The 20,358-nt window shown below is 43.8% G+C and overlaps 1 protein-coding gene across 1 annotated transcript in view; it reads left to right on the top strand.

Annotated features, from left to right (window-relative positions):
• Window positions 1–2,785: 2,785 nt before the first annotated feature.
• The window catches only part of jag1b (jagged canonical Notch ligand 1b), a 33,902-nt gene continuing 16,329 nt past the window's right edge, over window positions 2,786–20,358 (top strand). The window contains exons 1-8 of the mRNA XM_054798358.1: window positions 2,786–3,123; window positions 3,320–3,625; window positions 12,867–12,918; window positions 14,924–15,181; window positions 15,552–15,612; window positions 17,616–17,746; window positions 17,828–17,947; window positions 19,632–19,745. Of these exons, the coding sequence (XP_054654333.1) occupies window positions 3,067–3,123; window positions 3,320–3,625; window positions 12,867–12,918; window positions 14,924–15,181; window positions 15,552–15,612; window positions 17,616–17,746; window positions 17,828–17,947; window positions 19,632–19,745 (1,099 nt within the window). The 5' untranslated portion in view covers window positions 2,786–3,066. The remainder of the gene's footprint in view (window positions 3,124–3,319; window positions 3,626–12,866; window positions 12,919–14,923; window positions 15,182–15,551; window positions 15,613–17,615; window positions 17,747–17,827; window positions 17,948–19,631; window positions 19,746–20,358) is intronic.

Here is a 20,358-nt window from a genome sequence, read left to right as displayed (position 1 = left end):
TGAAGTTCAACCACAGGAAATGTGACATTTAGATATTGACAGCAGTGATTTCAAATGATGGAAAGTGCACATTCCAATTTGGCATAGTAATGAACTCCTTCACCTACCATTTACACCTGAAAATAAATGGTTAGTGCAATTCCTGTAGACAAGGTTTGCTTTTTGCAGTGCCGACTTTATAACTTGCTGACTAAAGAACGTATGGCTACTCAATACTAGCTTTCTTACCAATATACTGATATTGTCCAGCATTTCTTTGATGATACCAATATCCACCAATACTGACGTAGATAGCAGCCATTGCATCAATCTAAGTCTTATTTATGTCTTAAAAAAATTATTTTCTCTGATTATATCTACTATAATAATATAATAATATGAGTGTAATGGTGACAATAGGGGTGTTATTTCATGTCTAGAGGGCTCTAATAATGGTAAAAATACATAATTAGAAAGTCATAAACAGGTTTTTTTATGCTCTAGCTACAAAAATACTACGTTCATTAATATTGAAACCTACTTCGCGGAAATTCACTTATCATGGTCGGGTCTGGAAGCAATTAACCACGATAAAGGAGGGATTACTGTACTGATAATTCATTCAGACTATAACTTTTACATGTTGACATAATATTTAATTTGCTTACATGTTGTCATTTAAATTGTGTTCACTTCCTGTGTGAAAGGAAAAGAAGGTAAAAATAAAACAAATATGACACTATACAGCTTGTACAGTGTTAAGGAAAAGTAAGAAATAAAAATAGTAAAAATAAAGATTAAAATAAATAACTTGATAAAAGTAATAAAATATAATTGTCCATGAGTTCATGTTCTTGCACAAAAAAATCCACAATTTTACTTATTCTTAAAAAAAAAGACTCTTTGAGTTCTTTAACTGACTTTGAAAGCATTGATCCACAGTCCTTCTTTTAAGTGTGATCATAAAGAGTGCGCAAGATCACAATAACATAAGATATGCAGACACATTTCTGGAGCTTTTAAGCTTCTGTAGTACAAACACACAAAGGAGTTGTGTGACAGCCTCATAAAGAGCTATAATGGTGATGGTGAAACTGCATGGTTACTGATTGATACAGTCCGCCATTGCTCCCAACTGTGTTTCCGTTTTTGTGACCCATTGACTGACCTGTGTAATTGCCCCACACAAATCACTAACCACAGGGTAAGAGGGGGTTCCCATCCTCTTGTCGCTGTGCGTGTGTGTGTGTGTATGTGCAAGTGTGATCCAGCTCACAGATTACCTCCTTCCAAAGATACACCTGGCCGCAATTGCCCTTCTGCAAAAGGGCGGCCAGGGAAGCATAAAGAGGCAATAATACCATGCAACAATTCTCTATCTTGCAACATCAAAGGCCTCCATGTTTATGCTGTAAATTCAAAAGACAGAGCTTTTATGTTTTGGCTTACGTTTTTCAGAATGTTTGTCATCGCGGACTGTTACTGTTCGCATTCAACAAATACCATGAAAGACAATTAAGCAAGAATATGTAATAACACAGCAGGCATTTCACTTATTTCTTTCATGGAATTCAACACACCGACTTCAAGGCACACATTCTTCAAAATAGATAACGAGGATACCATCACAATGTCCTTCGTGCAGCTATTGGCCTTGATGCTGACATTTGTTTTGCGGTGTGGTTAATGTAGTCTGGCACCAATAGAGGAAAGGCAGACAACAAATACTAGGCTCATGTAAAGATGGACTGATCAGTCTCACCAGGAATCTATGAGTACAGATAAATACAGTTTATAATATCATCTTTAAATTGTCATTTTTGAATTATGGTGAGCACCACCGTACAGTAGCGTGACTTCAAACTCCACCTTCAACTTGCAGTTTTCTGCAACACAGCCTGTGCCCTAGTGCAGGGGTTTTCAAAGTATGATGAGGCACCGCAAGAGTTCAAGGGAGGTGCAGCAGCTTGAAAAAAATGAAGGAAAACATTTTTCTTACCTGCATAACTTCAGTTATGTTTGTAAGTATTCAAGGCAAGTGAATTGGTTGAACTGAGTAAAACAGCAGAAAAAAAATGTGTTTTTGGTGACGTTCAGTGATTTCTGACTCGTCCTTTATTTGGAAAAAAAGAAAATTCTCAGGCATCGTTTGGAAACATGGCAATCGTAGCTATCGTCATTTGTTGACATTACTGTTGACTTTCGGAGGAAAGATAGCAAAGCGGCTATCTGAAATTTGCAGTAGATAAATATATAATAATGAAGTGTGTTGTGACTTATGACCAGGGAAAATGGGGGTCCCAGGGAGAACCCGTGATCTAGGAAATCATTTTTTCGTACAATGTTTTCTGAGGAAAGCCACACCGTACCCCATTTTGTAAACCCTAAACTCATAAAGGCATGCTTGGATGACTTAGGTGTGGAAGAACACCTTTTTGATTAATTACAACAGAAATGGGGAGCCTTTGGTCCACCATCTGTGACCTCTGACCTCATCAATGTTTTCCTGGATGAAAATCGCTGCAGCCACACTCCAAAAGTGTGTAGAAGGCTAGTAGTTGTTACAGCTGCAAAGGGGACAGGCCAAATTCATATTTTCTTACAGGTGTCCCAACAAGTGTGTAATACAGGATTAAAATGGCTTAAATGTTGCTGATTTATGATAACGCTATGTTTTAGTTTCAGTAACATGTTGCAGGGTAGTACCTTGATGAGCGGTGGTAATAAAGGCAGTGGGCGGGCTTTGCTTGTTGCTCATGAATATGATGAAGGTGGAGGCCGCGCACAGACACTCCCCACCCGTTGAACTTGTGCAAGGCTGCTTCACTTCTCACCAGCTCTCAGTCAGCCAGTGCGTCAGTCACCGCCGCATGGCTTCTGTTTGCGACAACTTTCCTCACTAACAAGTGGAACCCTGTCTGCCGAGGAGGACGGACACAACCGAGGAACCTAGCGAGGGAAGAGGATCCGGTGCTCTGCTGATCGTGACGTCTTTCTGGCGTGTTGTGCATGTTTAAATCGGAGCGCGGTGGTGCCGAGTGTCGGCCAGACGACTAGTTCGAGCAGCGGCCACCTCAGTCCGCAGGCATGACTTGGAGACGGGCTGCCGTCTTTGCTGCCTTTTTACTGCTTTTTCTCCTAAAGGTACATAACTCAGTGTGGTGTTACTTTATTGACGGGGAAACATTTGGACTGGAAAGGTCACGCAGTTCATGTTGCGTTCATGTACTTTGATTGGTAATGCGCTATGCTAGCATAACATGAAGCGTGCAAAAAGCTGAAATAAGTAAAGTATTTAAAAGTGGTGTTGTAATTCGGTGTTCTTTTGGTTTTTCAACAGGTGTCAGATGGATCGGGACAGTTCGAGTTACAAATCTTGTCCACGCACAACGTGAACGGAGAGTTGTTGAGTGGCGCGTGCTGCCATGGCGCGCGGAGCAGTGCGGACACAAAGTGCACCCGGGAAGAGTGTCGTACTTTTTTTAAAGTTTGCCTCAAGGAATACCAGTCCAGGGTTTCTGCTGCCGGGCCGTGCAGTTTCGGAATGGGATCTACGCCTGTCCTCGGAGGGAATACCTTTTCTTTCAGGAGCTCTGTGAGGAATGACAAGGCCAGGATAGTTTTGCCCTTCAGCTTCGCGTGGCCGGTGAGTCTAAAACTCTACGGGGGCGAGATGTCTGTTTACAAGGCAATTGTGTGCAATTACTGTCTGTCAATCATGACTTTTCTCCCAAAACGTCAAGAAAGCACAACAATGTAGTGAAGAAGGACCTTCTGGTCTCCACATTATCTGCACCAATTAACCAGGTGCAGGTATTTTCCTCCCATCAAGCCTTGGGCTGTGCTGCTACTTCTCAAACGTGGAGGTGTTAAAATTAAACTGCATCATAAAACACCCATAAATACTCATCTCACCAACCCCTTTCTTGCCCCTGGCAATAACAACTTAAATAAATGGCGTTTTGCAAAAAATTTGCATTCTTGCATTTGATGTGCGGGACCGGTTGAGATGGGCGACCGCCCCACTGACTTCGGGTACTGTTCGGGGTTTCTTCCCTAGAGGGAGTTTTTGCTTGCCTCCGTCGCCAAGTGCTTGCTCACATGGGGTTCATTTGGTTCTCCTCATTGTATGAGAAAGTGGTCTCCATGTGTAGAGTGCCTTGGGATAACTTGTGATTTGGTGATTGCTAGACATATTGGAGCTTTTCTGATAGATAATTGACAGTAAAGGCATTGGTGTCATCAGTACCTCACAGGTTGCTCATACCTGCAAGGCATATTTACATAATATTGGTAAATTGTGATATGCGGGGATTTAGTCCTCAATTTCTTTCCTTTTTGGAATTTAAGTTTGAAAGTTTTTCCACAAGTTTCTCAGTGATTTTGCATCTCAAGTTACAAAGCACAGCAATGCAAAAGCTGCTCATGGTATGCTGTGATGTTCAGTTACTTTCCCTGTCTGGCATTTTGGCTCCACCACAGCATTTCTCGGCAATTGCATGCAATTTGTAGCTAAAGAACAACATTGGTTTTCCAGTGTCATGTCCATCCCCCCCCACACCCGAAGCTGGTCATGTTCAAAACAGTAAAACCCCAATTCCTGATTTCCTCAAGTGTCAGCTCTTTTCTCACAGCGCCAAAGCGCGGCCTGTGGGAATGTTTTAGCTTTGTGCGAGATGATTTGCCATGCTGGAGTGCTTTTGAATGTTGACTGCACAGACTGACTGGCCCCACAGCTTGGCCCGCAAAATCCACCCCCCCCCCCCACGGTGCCTGATGGGTGAAAGGCCTAGTTGCTCTGTATGTGTGTCCAATTACATCAACACTATTTTTGTCTCAATCGAGGTGGAAGTAGTTGTTTCAACACATCAGAGGCTTATGAATAAGTGAATAAAGTGGAAGTTATTGCATGATTCGCTTTCTTTATGCACATTTTTTGTTTCAACAGCCAGTTATTACTTGGCGGCAGTAAGTGAGACATTTTGCATGATCTAATAGTCAGTTAAACAATGTTCTCAGTGGGGTTGCATGCTATTTGATATGTCCTGGCGCCTCACACTTTTTTTTTTTCCCCCTCAATGCTTTCGTCTTACTTTCAGTCCAGTGCTGAATTTGATGACACAAGCCAGAACAAGAGCTTGTTATTTTGTGAATTCCAACTTTTCAGGTTCTTGAATTAACTGGCCTCCTTTCAGCCCTCTTGCACTTGAAAAAGTCTTATCTGATGGATAGTACAGTTGTACTATGGCTGAAGGTGGCTTCTTAAGTTACAATGTAATATAAGGATTAATGGTATAATTTATGCTCCCTCTATGATAACACTAAATTAAAATGAATACTCAGTGTCAGGTTAGTATTGGGTTGAAATCACTTTTTTGGGTTGTGTTTTTGTATTCAAACTGCTGCCTTAAAGTGTATGTTAAGGGTGCAGCTTCAATAAATGATGCACTTCCTGTTTGAATACAGTGATTTTGGCAGTAGATGCATATACTGTATATTGATGGACCATTTAGTGAAATAAGTCACCCTCTCATCCTTCACTTCCAGTGCTATATCTCAGTGTACATAAACAAATCTCAGCCTAGGTGTGATATTTCTCTTGTGATTTTCATTACTTGATTGGCAGTATGGTCCAATCGGGTTGTTGGGTACCTGGAGTTGATGAAGCAACCCCCAACCCCTCGCTCCCTTCATTTTCTCTCAGAGCTGCATGAAGTAGGCCTCTTGTCCAGGCATGGGCTTTGTTTAAGTCATGCTCGGTTGGACCCCAGGCATTTCATCACTTTAACCTTGCCACCCACAGCAAATGCTGCACTTAATGAGGCTGCACACGTGTGCTTGGATCAGGTGAGGCTACAGCCAAGCATGCAGTCGCACGCTGCCGGATGGACATCTTTAACACGAGTTGCCATCCTGCCCAGTGGTAAATGCATCATGCATTTATTCCGAGTGCGAACCTAGCTATCTGAACCCTCACTTTGTGTGTGTGTGTGTGTGTGTGTGTGTGTGTGTGTGCGTGCGCTCGTCTGTGGGACAATGGTGTGCTCTTCGTGACTACAGTGAGGATTACAGAGCACAAAGGAGGCAGTGCAGCTCTTAATGCCAGTGCGGGGTAAGCAACAGGAAGCAGTTGTAATAGACTCAGCAGTGATGATGTTGGCTCGCAGGCAAACTGGAACCTTGCCTGTGAAATCTCTTAGCACATTAGCCCCACCATATCAATGCAATGGGAAAGATTGTTTTTAATTGGATTAGGTGAATTCAGCTGTTTAAATGGACACATTTGAAGGCACTGATTTACCAGTAGTTATCTTGGAGCTGGAACGCTGCTTGATGTGGTTGTATATATTTTTATTTTTAAGTATCAGCATCTCCTGCCGATCCACTGTATTTTGAAGATGGGATAATATCGGCTTCCGCCACAAGACCGGGCCAATTCGGTTGCCGTATCGCGTTCGTAACTCTAGGCCACACTCCAACATGGTAGGTGCGGTGATGCGCCTCAAAGCTGGTTGCCACTTGACTCCTGCCACCCGTAAGAAGAAGAAAACTTAACCCCACCGTGCAGACATGTCCAATCGTGGTGGAATCTCATCCCAAACCCTACTAAACATGTCGAAACGACGGCGAAAAACCTTTGAAGCACCTCTGTTACAGAGAAGTGAATAGAAGCTAGTGGGGTTAGCTTAGTTTAGCAGAACGTGCTAATGCAGTTGTGTGTGTGTGTGTGTGTGTGTGTGTGACACTGGAGAGAGTATATTTTCACCGTGGTGTGTTTTACCGCTTTAATGCCAGGACCATTTTACAATGCCCACTGACGACGTGGAGGTCCTGAGTGGAAAAAAGATGAGATACACGTTTATTCTTGTACCCAGCTCGTATCAACCTTCACCTGCTATTCTCAACACACTTCCAGCCTTCAAAATAAGAGCGCTCTTTGTCACGTTTGTCTAATTGTGTAAACAAAATAAGTATGTCATAAAAATATCTTACATTAATAATGCGATTGGAATCACATCAGTGACTACACCTTCCTTAATCATAATATGTGCTGAGGCTGATACCATTAGAAAAGTTAGCAGCGCTACAGCCATTTCTCAATTACTGGCCAAAATGGGGTACTGATGTATCGCATCAATAAATGTAAGGATTTTTGCATTTAATTAATGGACATTTTATACACTAGCTCAAATATCACACACTCTATGCTGGTCAAATAAGTGGGAAGTTGATCAGAAAATGCTACCCCCAAAGATTTATCAGTGGTCATCCGCATGCATGAAGCTAAACCTTCCATAGTTATGTTGTACTTCTTCTTTAGACGGCAAACTTTGTAAGGCTGAATCAACAGTGCCTCCGCTGGTGGCAGACAAGCAGGGATATTTGGATTTGTCAATGCGAAAACAAGATTTCAAACAAACGTGTTCAGCCTTCTCTCTCTTATTGCTCTAATATTATAATGCTGATAATTAGAGTGCAATTTTCCGCCGTATCACAATGTCTTCTCAGTCCTGTTTTGGCACTGCAGTGATTGATGAGCGCTGTGGAGATCTGGGACCAGTCGGCCTGTCAATAGTTCGCTCAACCTTGAGGGTGACCGACCACCTCTGGCAGCTGGGTTGTGTGGAGGGGGTGTAATGGTATGTTTGTTTTGTATAGGCGGCTCTGATGTGGCGTTAAAGTGCAAATGACTCAAGAGTGAAATCTTTCTTTAACATGGCTGTTTTAAAGTGTGCTTGTGGTGTTGTGGTAGTTACATAATGGCTGCATTACAGAGTGGCTTTAAGATGCATGAAAACATGCATTGAAAACACGTTTAATTGTGCTCAGCTGTTTTTGTTTCCACATGAGCCCAGCGACACTCACAAAGGAGCAAGGGCCACGCTGCTTGTTTTGGTTATTTAGTTTATATGGCTTTCATTCCCTCTCCTGGGTTCATGGCTTGATCACCTTTTGGAGTCCCTTCACTGTGTTTTTGTTTTAGTTGGCACAAGGTGAGATTCTTTTAGTTGGGGTGAGGTCCTCTCATCCCAGCTGACATACCTTAACAGGATGTTTAATAAGCTGCTGATTGTCTTCCTCTCAAGTCTTTGTGGTGATGAAAATCTCTGTGCAAACGGAACATTCCTTCCTGCCAACCCATCAATGCCATCGTCAGCTTTGCGGGTCATTATCAGAGTTGCCTTCTCACGATTGAGCCTGAATGGCAAACAGGGTGTGTTACTCAGCGGCGTCTGTCATTGGTTGGGCCTCAGGTTGATGCTCCCGAAGTGATTGACTCAGGAAAACTGATAAAGGAGGTCAACGTGTCTTTACCGTTACTGTTTGCATATCCTCTCAAGCAGGACTTGTCTAATCTGTTGTGCCTTGCCTCTATGTGGACCTTTTTGGCTGTAATCACCTTGCTTTTATCCAGATAAAAACTACCTCGGGAGGCTACATCGGCTGGCTCCAAGAGCAGCAGTAGAGTGTGGAAAATCCCCTTAGTGGTGACAGTAGTGTGTTTTTTGTGTGATTTGAACCAGTGTGATCTTTGCCGCTTATGTTACTTGTCTTGTTGGACAGCGGCTGTTTGACCAGGAAAAGATAAGGCGCTCACTGCACGCCACAGTTCAAAGACGAGCTGGAAGTCAGCTGGGAGTCTGGGAAAAGTGAACCTGGCAGTGGCAGACAAACTGATAACCACTTAGGAGTTATGTAGTGTGATGGAGTGAGGGCCTGGTCACTATCTTCGCGTCTGTAAGTGTTTATTTGGCTTGGAACCACATTAATTGCAAAGCTACTTAAGATTAAGCTACTGCTGACATGGTTCACATTGAATTTTCCACATTGTTGTGTCCAAAGTATAGTTGCTCTACAATGAAAGTATGTAGCAGCAAAATGTATATTTTTTTCTTACCCAAATGCCCCAAAAGGGTATTCAAACCTTTTACACTGAGGGCCACATTCTTCAGCAAAATTAAAGGATACGGGGGGGCCATTTTGTGTATTGAAAATGCAAAAACCAGTCCAACGCAGATTAATATATGCAAAGCCATCTAAACAAAACATCCACATGCTACCTTATGTGTTATAGGTGACAAAGTAAATTAGTATAATTTCTAATAATAAACCTTGTTAATAACTAGTTGGCATATTTAAAAAATAAAACTAAGAGCCAAGAAAACCTGAGCTGGGGGCCGCAAATGCCCCCGCGGGCCACACTTTGGACACCACTGCCTGATGCGATAATACATACCTAGTCGCTTTTCAATGTATGTGGAACAAAAAAAAAAAACAATTCTTCATGTTTTGGATAAAGTGGGAAAAAAATCAATAGTTAATTTTATTTTGTTGTCTGGAAAAATAGAAATTTCAAAACAATACCTTGATTATAATGTACAGTATAGATTGTTTAGGGAGTCCAAATACAGAAAACAAACAACGTTTTTCGGATAAACACCTTTTGGATCATGCTGGTGGGTCCTGTTTTCCTTCCTTTCCTTGTCACTAATAAAGCTACCTGGTGCCAGCATATCCCAACCACACCCTTTATGTTGGATTATATAAAAGTTGTGTGACGCAGCAATGTGTGAGGTGTGTCCAAACCAAGCAATTAGGTGAGCATCAAGCATCATTTTGTAGGTTTGTTTTGTTTGTACCGGCACCTTGAAGACTCCCCCCGCCCCCCCAGCCCCCCTTTTAAAGTGGTGTAGGCTGATGGAGGCGCAGCTCCCTCGCCTCCATGTTCAGGCAAGTCTTAAGTCGTGCAAGAGAAGGGTGTGTTGGAGATCGGCCTTAAAAAGGAATTTGCCAATAACACATTAAACGGTACGCACCATGACGACAAGCCACCTACGTTTATTTTTTTTATTTCTTTAGCCAAAGTGGGAACTTTCTGTGTGGGGGTGCAGGTTGAATACCCTTGGGGGAGGAATTGGGTTTGGCCATTGTTGTGCTTCAGTAACTTGATATTCCTTTCAGAACTCAATTTAAGGTCAACTGCAGAAAATCCAAGTCATCCTTGGCTTCTCATAGCAGCCTCAGCTACGTCAATTGATGTTGCAATAGTGACTAATGGTAATATTTATGGGACGCGGGGTGATCCTCATGATGTGCGTGTTGATTCGAGTTCTCCTTTTTCAAAGGAACACAAAAACAGATTAAGCTGTAATTAAGACATTCAATCACTCCGAGCATTTACTGTCAAATATCTGAAAAAGCTTAACAATTGTGCAAAAAGGATAGATTTAGGAAGTTGTAAGTTATTTACGAGATTCTGGTAGTCTGAGTCTGGTAACTTATTTTAGTTGATTCTATGGAACTCATTGATTAATCACATCTTTAAAAGACTGTATGCAGCTCACTTCAAATTAATGTTAAAAGAAATAATAATCATAATGGTTAAGATTTTATATAGCGCTCTTCAAGGCACCCAAAGCGCTTCACAATGAAGTGAACCCATTATTCATTCACTCCTCAGTCATACACTGGTGGTGGTAAGCTACATCTGTAGCCACAGCTGCCCTGGGGTAGTCTGACGGAAACATGGCTGCCAATTCACACCTACGGCCTCTCTGATCACCAAACTTTGATAAGGTGGGTGGCAAAGGACTCAAAATTGAGTGACAGTGGGTGGAGTGAGCGAGGATCGAGCCGCCAACCTGTTTGTTTCTGGTCGACCTGCTCTACCTCCTGAGCCACTGCCGCCCAAGTTACATTTTTTTAAACCAAAAAATACAAGACCACCAACAACTAGCATATACTGTACTACCAATCGTGGTTTAAAAGAAAAGACAGATTGTACAGTAAGTTATTTTCACAGTTACAAATTAAACTGTGTAAAAATTGTCGCAAATCTCTGTTTGGCCCGAATGAAATAGCTGCCGTTCATGGCTGTCTCACGTCTCCGTGGCACAGGCACGCACACACACAAAAGCAGTCTTAAGAGAGTCAATCAACAATTTGTGTTGTTGTTGTTGTTGTTGTTGTTGTCATGCTATACATTCAGTGATGGCTAATGTTAGTAGCTAAACTTTGCCTCATTGCTATCACAAGCAGAACAAATATGCATGCGCGTTACGACCGCATAGCTTACGTACTCAAAATAGGAAGAGGCGGGATATAATGCTTGCACTACATATCAACTATGGGAAGTTGAGCTACGGACCTCCACAATGCCTGCAGTATTCTACTCTTTACTACACTGGCATGGAAACGGATGTTCAAAACATTCAGAGACTGTCCCATAACAGTAATACTTTCTCTTGACACAGTTGTTAGACTTTTTAATGCTAAACTAACACATTTACTGATAGATGGTTATCCCCATTTGACATACATCTTCTCTTTTACTGACTTCTTCAATTGAGGCAGAATGTTGTAGTCCAGCAGGCTGGAGTGCAGGCTGTAAGTGAGAACACATGAGGGGAACACCAAAGTAATAACACTGTTAATGTTAGAGTGGGGAGGGGCGTTGTAGTGGACCCTTGTTCCTATTAATGTAGCTGCCTGCTGGGCGGCAGTATTTGCTGATTAGGTCTTGCATTTCCACTGTTACACATTCTGCGCGTTTGTGTGTGTGTGTGTGTGTGTGTGTGTGTGTTGCGCTTGCAGCCAAGTTGTGAGTCAGAGTCTGCCATGCATGCTGATGATGAGTGCTGTGTTTCAAATAATAGGCGCTCTTGATTGCAGGGAGACGCTGGCACACGATGAGACAAATGTCTGCTGGAGAGATGGAAAGTTTAATGGCTGACAAAACTGAGCATAGCCGAAAAATAAAAGGTGCAGGGTTGTGTGACTCATTGCCACTCGCCCTCTTGAGGGCCATCAGGGGTTTTCCTCAGAGCAGGTGTGTTGGCCATGAGGTCATTGTAACGGCGGCCAGTGCCTCCAAGAGTTGCCGGGGTGAAAGCGTGAGAATTAAGCACGTGTCTTGTTGATGTGTGAGCACTGGAAACGGATGACACTTTGTTGTGCGTGTGCGTGTGTGTGTGTGTGTGTGTGTGTGTGTGTGTGTGTGCGCGCTCGCAGGCATGTTGGTGGGCTCCCTTGTGACTCTGGCGCAGGGCAGTGTGAATGTGTAAGCTGATATTGGTGCAAGTGCTACTGACCCTGAATCAGTCCTTGTGTGTTGGGAGTACAGACAAGCCACGGCAGGATGCATCGTTTTTTCTGTCTCTCCTATTCATTCTTTTATCATCCTCTTTATTATTATTTTGTCTGTCTTGTCTTTTTGTGATGCTTGTATTTATTAAAAAATGTTTTTTTAAAAAGGTGTCACGTGTGCCTTCGTAGTGCTGTGCTTTAAATTAGCATGACATTGTAAATCTCTTAGAGAGTGCAAAACAGACCTGCTTTCTCAGAACTTTGGAAGTCATCCGCTGACGTCTCTGGCCACATTTTGTAAACATGTGGAAAACTTTATTTGGGGGGAGAAAATGGTTTTCAAAAGCGAGCAAGGTTTCTGTGGCTGAGACGAAGACATGTTTTTGGCATGGCTGCCTGTATTATCCCTCTTTGTGTACTTTTTATTTTATTATGACTTGTTGAAGTCATTACTCAGGAGTCAGTGCCGTGTCATCCGGCTGGGTCGTGGTGGTGGGGCTGTAGACTCTCCTCCTGCGGGGATTGTCTGCTCATCTTTCTCGCTGTTTGTCTGCATATGTATGCCATCTTCCCCCCCAAAAAAGCAAGCTTATCCTCCCTTTAATCAGATCAACAAGTTGTTGTGAGTTAGCTTCCACAGATGGTTACTATGGTGATTAAAACTTAATGAGGAAGGTTACAAGTGTGATTGTTTATTTGCTCATTGTTTTAACAAAGAAGTGAAAGCTTCAGTATGTCAAACATACACTGATGTTTTTTTTAAATGATGTCTAACAATCCCTGTTTTCTTCTGTCTTCAGAGATCCTACACTTTGATAGTGGAAGCTTTGGACTTCAACAATGAAACCAGTGGTGAGTGAAAGATGTCGCACCCCCTTTCCCTACCCTCCCTTTCCTTCTTTTTGTCTCTTGTCCTTCACGACAGCATCTGCAAGGTCAGGAGAGGAAGTTCATTTTTCCTGAGCCCCCCTATCTACCCACTTTCCACAAGGTCTCCTGGGCGAGCGTGCATCTTGAAAGGAAAAAAAGTGTGTTGACAGGTGGCTCTAAGGAGTGGGAGCAGGAGACAGGAAAGCCAGGGGGAAGGAGAAATGAGGGCTGAGGGGGAGGCTGGTGGTGGCAGGGCGGTTGCAAACGGAGAGTAGGAAGTGTGCAGGCGGCATCCATCATATAAAGTGAAAATGTTTTCATTCTGCCCGGATGAGTGATGGCAGGTGCTGCCCGCCAGGGTCGGGGTCACGCAGTCTCACTGTCACTGGGACGTGAAGTGCGGAGTTCATCCTGGCCCGTTCCTGCAAACAGCGTGCATGCACAGAACAGAAAGGGGATGGGGGTCGGTGTGTTGATGTGTATATTACCTGTGCAAAGGTGGGCCTCTGATGCCATGATCTGACCTTACTATTCCTGATGGTTGGCAATGGCATGCTTGTTGACAAGAGCAGGTTTTGAGGCTATGCTTGTTTGTATATGGGGTCAACAAGGTTTCAGTCTTTTCTGCCATATTTGGCGCGTCACAGAGAGCTATTAGGGTGCTGGTGTGAAGAGCCCCCGGAACGTACGCTCAATGTAGATGAAGCCCCTCTGCAAAGAGGTGGCTTTCTCACATTAAGCCAAGAAGGAGTATTTGACTCCTTTTGCTACTTCAAAAGCCCTTTAAATAGATTTCAATGAAGTATGTACTTAATATCTTCTGAATGCAGTCAATTCTTTTGCGGGAGTGTGACATCTTCAACATTTGTCTATTTTACACTCCGCCTCGAGCAAGGCAACACTTAACAGGGATGTGCTACCCTCAGCACTGCAGCCCGCTGCTCACAAGAGAAATGCCACATAGCTGAGACGCTAGATTCCAGGCCGCTGTGAAATGTTACCGGTCACTGTGATTCCAGTAACCGCCCCCCTTGCACCGCAGCATGGTAAATAAATGACAGTGTTCACTTGTATTGCATCATACTACACAGAGGGGCGACTAACCCTGCGGTCAGCACCCACTCCTCGTGTGAGCGCAGTAAATAACAGCCGTGACACATTTTTCATTCTCCCCCAGGTGAAAGATTCTCAAGTATTGAATGTGTGTGTGTGTGTGTGTGTGTGTGTGTGTGTGTGTGTGTGTGTGTGTGTGTGTGTGTGTGTGTGTGTGTGTGTGTGTGTGTGTGTGTGTGTGTGTGTGTGAATCCTGTATGTGGTAGTCTCTGTGCTCTGCTCCAGTTTAGTGTTTGCTGTGTTTGTGGAGCCAGGTCCAGTGGCCCAGGTTAGTCCTTGTCCTCTTGACAGGGCCCTGACCCCCCTCGTGTTTGTCTGCATGTGGTATCGGTGCAAGTGTTGTAAACAACATAGTCAGACACTGGGGGAGGGAAAAAAAAAGAGGGTTGACTTGAGACTGTATGTGAGCCGGGGGAGAAAGTGCTGATGGCACATTGGCCCAGCACTGAAAGTGGCATTGGTGTCTTCACACTATAATTTATGGCGGCCGCGGTTCTTTCCTGGCCCGAGCAGATGCAAAGGGCAGCGTCAAGCTGTAAACCTGAGTTAGAAACCAACTTGGGACTGTTGGTAAGGGAGGGTGTGAGAGGGGTGAAAGGCAGTTAAAAGTGCTTATTAAAAACTGCCTTTTTTCCCTGCAACTGCTTTCTCTTGCGAGTACACATACAGTAGTTGCTTTGATTACATATAATCAGCTGTCTTGTGCAATTTGTGCTCAAGCCTTTTTTTGTTAGGCACTGCATGATCATGTTGCATACTTTAAAAATGCATGGTGCATTCCAGCACACTGTCCCTTTCATACATACACATTGGATCCTCATAACAACGAAAGTTGTAGCCGGTGCTGATGAGGTCTGTTGTGTTTGTGTTCAAGGTGCAGATGGGAAGCTTATAGAGAAATCCTCGCACTCGGGCATGATCAACCCAAGCCCGCACTGGCAGAAGCTGACTCACAACGGCCCTGTGGCCCAGTTCGAGTACCAGATCCGGGTCAGCTGCGACGAGCACTACTATGGCTTCGGCTGCAACAAATTCTGTCGGCCCAGGGATGAGTTCTTTGGGCATTACACGTGTGACTACAATGGGAACAAGACGTGCCTAGAAGGCTGGTCCGGACCAGAGTGCAACACAGGTGAGAAGCCCTGAAATGACCGTCTGGACCACTGAGTGACATCACTGGAAAATGCGTGGAGAAGCTTGAGATGGTCTGAATTCTTGTTATGAAACTGCAGGGTGTGATTCATGCTGATGCATAGCTGCTTGGTCATTGCTACTGAATGGATGACTTTGTTTATATAAACACTTCACTCTCCACGCTTTTTATTTCCTTTTAAATATTGTCATCAGTATGATAGGATAAGCTTAATAAGCCCTAATTTTCTACTTGGATGTGGAATGTGAATCATCTCACAATAATAATTAAGTGTCTTTATGCTGACAGACTGATATACACCATACGGTATGTGTATGGCTATGCTTTAAAAAAAATCTCTCCCATACAGCTATATGCCGGCAAGGCTGCAGTACGGAACACGGATCATGTCAAGAGCCAGGTGGATGCACGTAAGTGATCATGCAGATGTTTATTTTTGTACTGCATTTAAATACAGTCATCATTTTTGTCACAGAACATACTTTATTAGTCCCTTCATGTTTTGTTTTATTAAACACACTCGTGCCAGAAATACACAAACAGACCTCAGGTCAGGCCACACAACATTGAGCGCACAAACTTATTGGATCTAATACAAAGGCTGTATAAACTGATGCAAAACTATACAAGTGCAATATAGAGATATTGTAGGTTTGTTAATATAATTGTGGCTGTTATTTTTTTTGTAAGAGCAGGACCTTTGATGGGTCTTTTCTCAGTCTCTTTAGTGGTATACCTAATCTTGTGACTGATTTTTTTTTTGTGTGTGTGAGGATGATCGAATTGTTTGCTCAAGGTCACCTCGACAGTGAAGTGGCAACTTAACTCTTCCCTCATTCACCAGTTGGGTCTTTTTTTTCTCCTCCTTTTATTCGAGCTTTTGTAGATCTGAATGGGGCATCGTGCCTGAGGAAGAACAGGGTCAACTGCTAAGAATCCAAGTTGGAAATGTTTTCCTCTAATGAGGCCGGCGCTATCGGTGAAATCATGTGCAACACATTCGGGGTGGGCCTTTTTAAAAAGTGTATTGTTTGTGTAGCTAATGGCTTCCTAATGCTGTTTATGCACACAGCCAGAGGAAGAGCCAGGCACAGATGAGTATCGGTGCAAGGGCATTGTGTGCATCATCCTGGAGGAGGCCCCCCTGCTCTGTCCCGACCCCCCACAGTTTAGACATTAGTTGCTTTCTTAGTTGTCTGCTTTGGCTCCAAATCAAGCACAGGGAGTAGGGGCTTGGTTCATTTTCTTCTACCCAAGCATTGTTGTTTTTCCCCAAGCTTTTGAACTCATCGGGTTTCTTGTAAGTGCTTGTGTAGCCACTGGCAGAACAAGAGGTTGAAAAGATTTTGCTTCACAGGTGTGGCTGTGTTTGGGTCTGCCTCGCTCGTTTTCCCAGCACAGCGTGTATCAACCTTGCCTTCAAGGGAGGGCAGCCTCTACTACTATTGACACTGTGGGAATATTGCGTAGTCAAAAAATGGATTGCTAACAGTGTACCTGTAAATTTGTGGGTTGCAAAGCATTAACTGTACAGGTTAAGAGGTTTGTTTTCCTATGATGAGTAGCGTGCGTCAGCAGTTCTTCACAATGTTGAGCCGCATTCCCCAGTAATTTAGCTGCGTAATAATTAAATGGGAATCCTCTGCCGCTACTCATTGACAGAGGATTAGCACACTTTTAAGAATAGCCTCTTTAATCACAGAGTGAGGTTTACTTAACCACAGGTTTATTTTTACAGTCCATGTCCATAACTGGGGGCTAATCAGTGTACGGCTATCCCAGAGGGGACACACTAAAAGTTTCCTGTTGCTGCAGCAGCCCCGTCGCCACTCAGCCACCTTTTTAAAGAGCATACTTATCAGCCAGGTTTATTATGGAGCGCAGGAAGAAAGAGTGCTACGTGTAATTATGGACCTGGACATGTCAGCGGTCAGCAAGGAGAACTCTCCTCCTTGGCCCCAAGGTACAAGCCTAACTCCTGACTCATGGGAACCAGGACCACAAAGAGCTCATAGGGATCAACGCTTTTTCTCTGCAGCTTCTGCCAAGCCACAAGCACACTGTTGCTCAGGAGGGTGTCTGCTCCGATGCTAATGTTAGCCATGGCCAGGGTCCTTTGAGAAGTGGAATGTAGTGTTTGGGCCCAAGCATTGTTGCGAAGCAAAGTTGTTGCATAAGCAGCATGCGATTTAAGCTGCATGTGTGGCCTCTTAAGATGCAGCAGTCAGGACAAGAATACTGCCTCTTTGTTTACTGTGTAGTTAAATCCAGATTATTGAGCAACTTGGAATAAACAAAAGACTTAAACTATAATTTTAGACGATGTTGAGATTTTTTTCTTAACTTTGGCTGATGGCATGTCTCTTGTGCATGTGTGTGTGTGTGTGTGTGTGTGTGTGTTTGTTTCTTGCAGGTGTTTGTATGGCTGGCAGGGCCAGTACTGCGACAAATGTATCCCCCACCCCGGCTGCGTACACGGCACCTGCGTGGAGCCCTGGCAGTGCCTGTGCGACACCAACTGGGGTGGCCATCTTTGCGACAAAGGTTCATACTTATGCCGAATGTCACCCTTCAGGGCAATCTTTTGTTGTGTCAAAACAAACTAAACCTTCCCTACTGTCCCAGATTTGAACTACTGCGGCACACACCAGCCGTGCCTGAACGGAGGGACATGCATCAACACGGGACCGGACAAGTACCAGTGTTCATGTGCTGAGGGCTACTCTGGAGCCAACTGTGAGAGAGGTCAGTGCCACAAGATTACTGCTGAGTGGGAGCCATAATGAGAAACAGTGCTCAGAGGGTGGGAAAGTGTTGTATAACATCTAAACACTGTTTAGTGGCGGCATGTTAAAGCTTAGAGCTCTCACTGGCCATTAGGAACACCTGCAATATTGAATGACAGCCAATACAAGAGTTGTCAGAAGATGATGTCTTTATAAAGATAATAATGCTCACTTTTAACTGACACTGTTACTCTTGTGGCATTGGTAGAAGTGCACTGCGGAGTGTCTTATACTTGTATTGTGTCAGTAGTTTCCGTATTTAACTACGAGAGCACAAGAAATGTAAGACGTCTCACAGTGTGGTTCTGCACCACTGCCGCTCCAACCACAAAAGTAAACACTTTATTAATGAATACCACTGAGAGCGTCAATTAAAATGTCAATATTATTATAGAAGCCATTTTTTTTTAACAGAGGTCTTGCATTGTTTCTCATTAGGTTGGGCAAGTGTGCGAATTATTGAGTGTATCTTATATTATTTTTCTACTCCACATTGACTCTTAATAGATTGTACCTCCTGAGTGAATGAATCTTTCTTGCGCGCCTCAAAAGAACATTGCTGTCACGTCAAGGCTGTATTCTAGTAAAAGTTTTAATGAGGCTTAACACTTTCATAATACGGCTCATATTGGCGGAGCATTGAAGTGGTGTTGCCTGTTAAATGTGTTTACTGACGTGTTTGGCCACCAAAAACAAACAATACAAGCTAAGCTATGACATTTAGTGACACTCAAATGGGTACAGACCTCTGCTAGTTGGTCAGTCCCCAAGTGTACATAGATTCAGCATATTGACCTTTGGCATTAAGATTAGTGCATAATTCACAGAAATCCCCCCCCCCCCCCCCATCGGTGGTAATAGGTGATTTGATCTCATGTTAGCCCTGTGAAGGTTGCGCAGGTCTGAGGTTGCCTTGCGTTTGCAATCAGGTAATCCTCTCCTGCACAAATGGACCCCCAAGTCAGTTTTGATCACCCCCACCTTACAGGCAGACAGTGGGGCATAATGCTCATGTTCAGCTGCTGCAAACACTTACCATGGAGATGATGGTTCTTTGCTCATTAAATGTGCGCCTCGCAGGGTGCTGACAGCTTAACTGCAGAGATGTCAGGAAACCATGGCCCTCCGTAACAGGAGGTGTGCAGTGGGGGGGTCGTCAACATGTCAGAGCAGAGAGAACGTCTTCTAACTCACCCCCTCCCATCCCTCCAGTCCACTTCCTGAAAGTGAATCATTCATTTGGGATTAATTTAGGGACTCGCTCATCCTAGAACTTGGCCCTCCCCTTTGGCTGTCCCGTCACTCTTGCCGCCTCTAAGAAAGAGATTGGCGGGCGTAAGAGGGAAGTCACGGTGTGTTGGTCAAGTCAACTTAGCATGAAAGATGATTTCCTGGTGGGGCGGCCTGTCAGGTGGGTAATGAGAGAGAGAGATCTGAGGCGGGAGTTTGGTGATGAGTGAATGGGCTTTTGACAGAGGAGCCTCTGGAAGGAATGGAAGGAACTTTGCATGCCTTTTGTGTTGGAATCATTTTGTTTTGCCACCAATGAAGTCTAATTACTTTAAAAGGTAACTTCAATTGAAGGTGGGGAGGAATGAGGTGTGAGCGTGATTGTATAACCTGTCCTTTTGCTTTTTTTTTAGCGGAACATGCCTGCCTGTCCAATCCCTGCTCTAATGGGGGAAGCTGCTCAGAAACCAATCAAGGCTATGAATGTCAGTGTGCGCCAGGCTGGAGTGGCCCATCCTGCAGTCTCAGTGAGTAAAACTTTGACTTGCACCTTTTGGCACAAATACAATACAAATAAATGGATGGCTAAAGTTATTGGGGCACTGGGGCACCAGAGAGTCCAAGTCCGTTTCATTTCTTTTTGATGAATTGGTTCCGGACCCGACCGTGATAAGTGAATTTCCGCAAAGTAGGATTCAATATTAATAAACAGAATATTTTCGTAGTTACTGCAAAGAAAACCTGTTTTTGGCATTGTACATCCGAGTTTTTAACGTTATTATAGCCCTGTAGATATTAACACCCTGTAGTCACTTTTACACTATATTATTCTTTGTTCACGTCACATTGCTCAGGCTACGGGATCACTGCAGGGACAAAAGAAGACTGCCGCTAGCATAGCAAGCTACTGAGCTAACTAGTTAGCCTCTCCAATTTACTTATTCTAAACTCAGTGTTTCAAACGGAGTGGGGAAGAAGGACAAAGGAGCCGAAAACTTACCACTTCCACATGGAACGGGAGGAGATCTCATCCATGGCATGTCAGTTAGGCTCTGCTGGCTCAATAGCCAGTCTCCATGCAGTGTGAAAGATAATGTATGTCTCATAGTGACTGGAATACCACATATAACTTGTCTGTAA

Source organism: Dunckerocampus dactyliophorus, chromosome 14 (assembly GCF_027744805.1).
Source record: "Dunckerocampus dactyliophorus isolate RoL2022-P2 chromosome 14, RoL_Ddac_1.1, whole genome shotgun sequence".
NCBI lineage: Eukaryota > Metazoa > Chordata > Actinopteri > Syngnathiformes > Syngnathidae > Dunckerocampus > Dunckerocampus dactyliophorus.
Note: the sequence above shows the minus strand (reverse complement) of the source record. Positions and strands in the feature narration are given on the sequence as shown.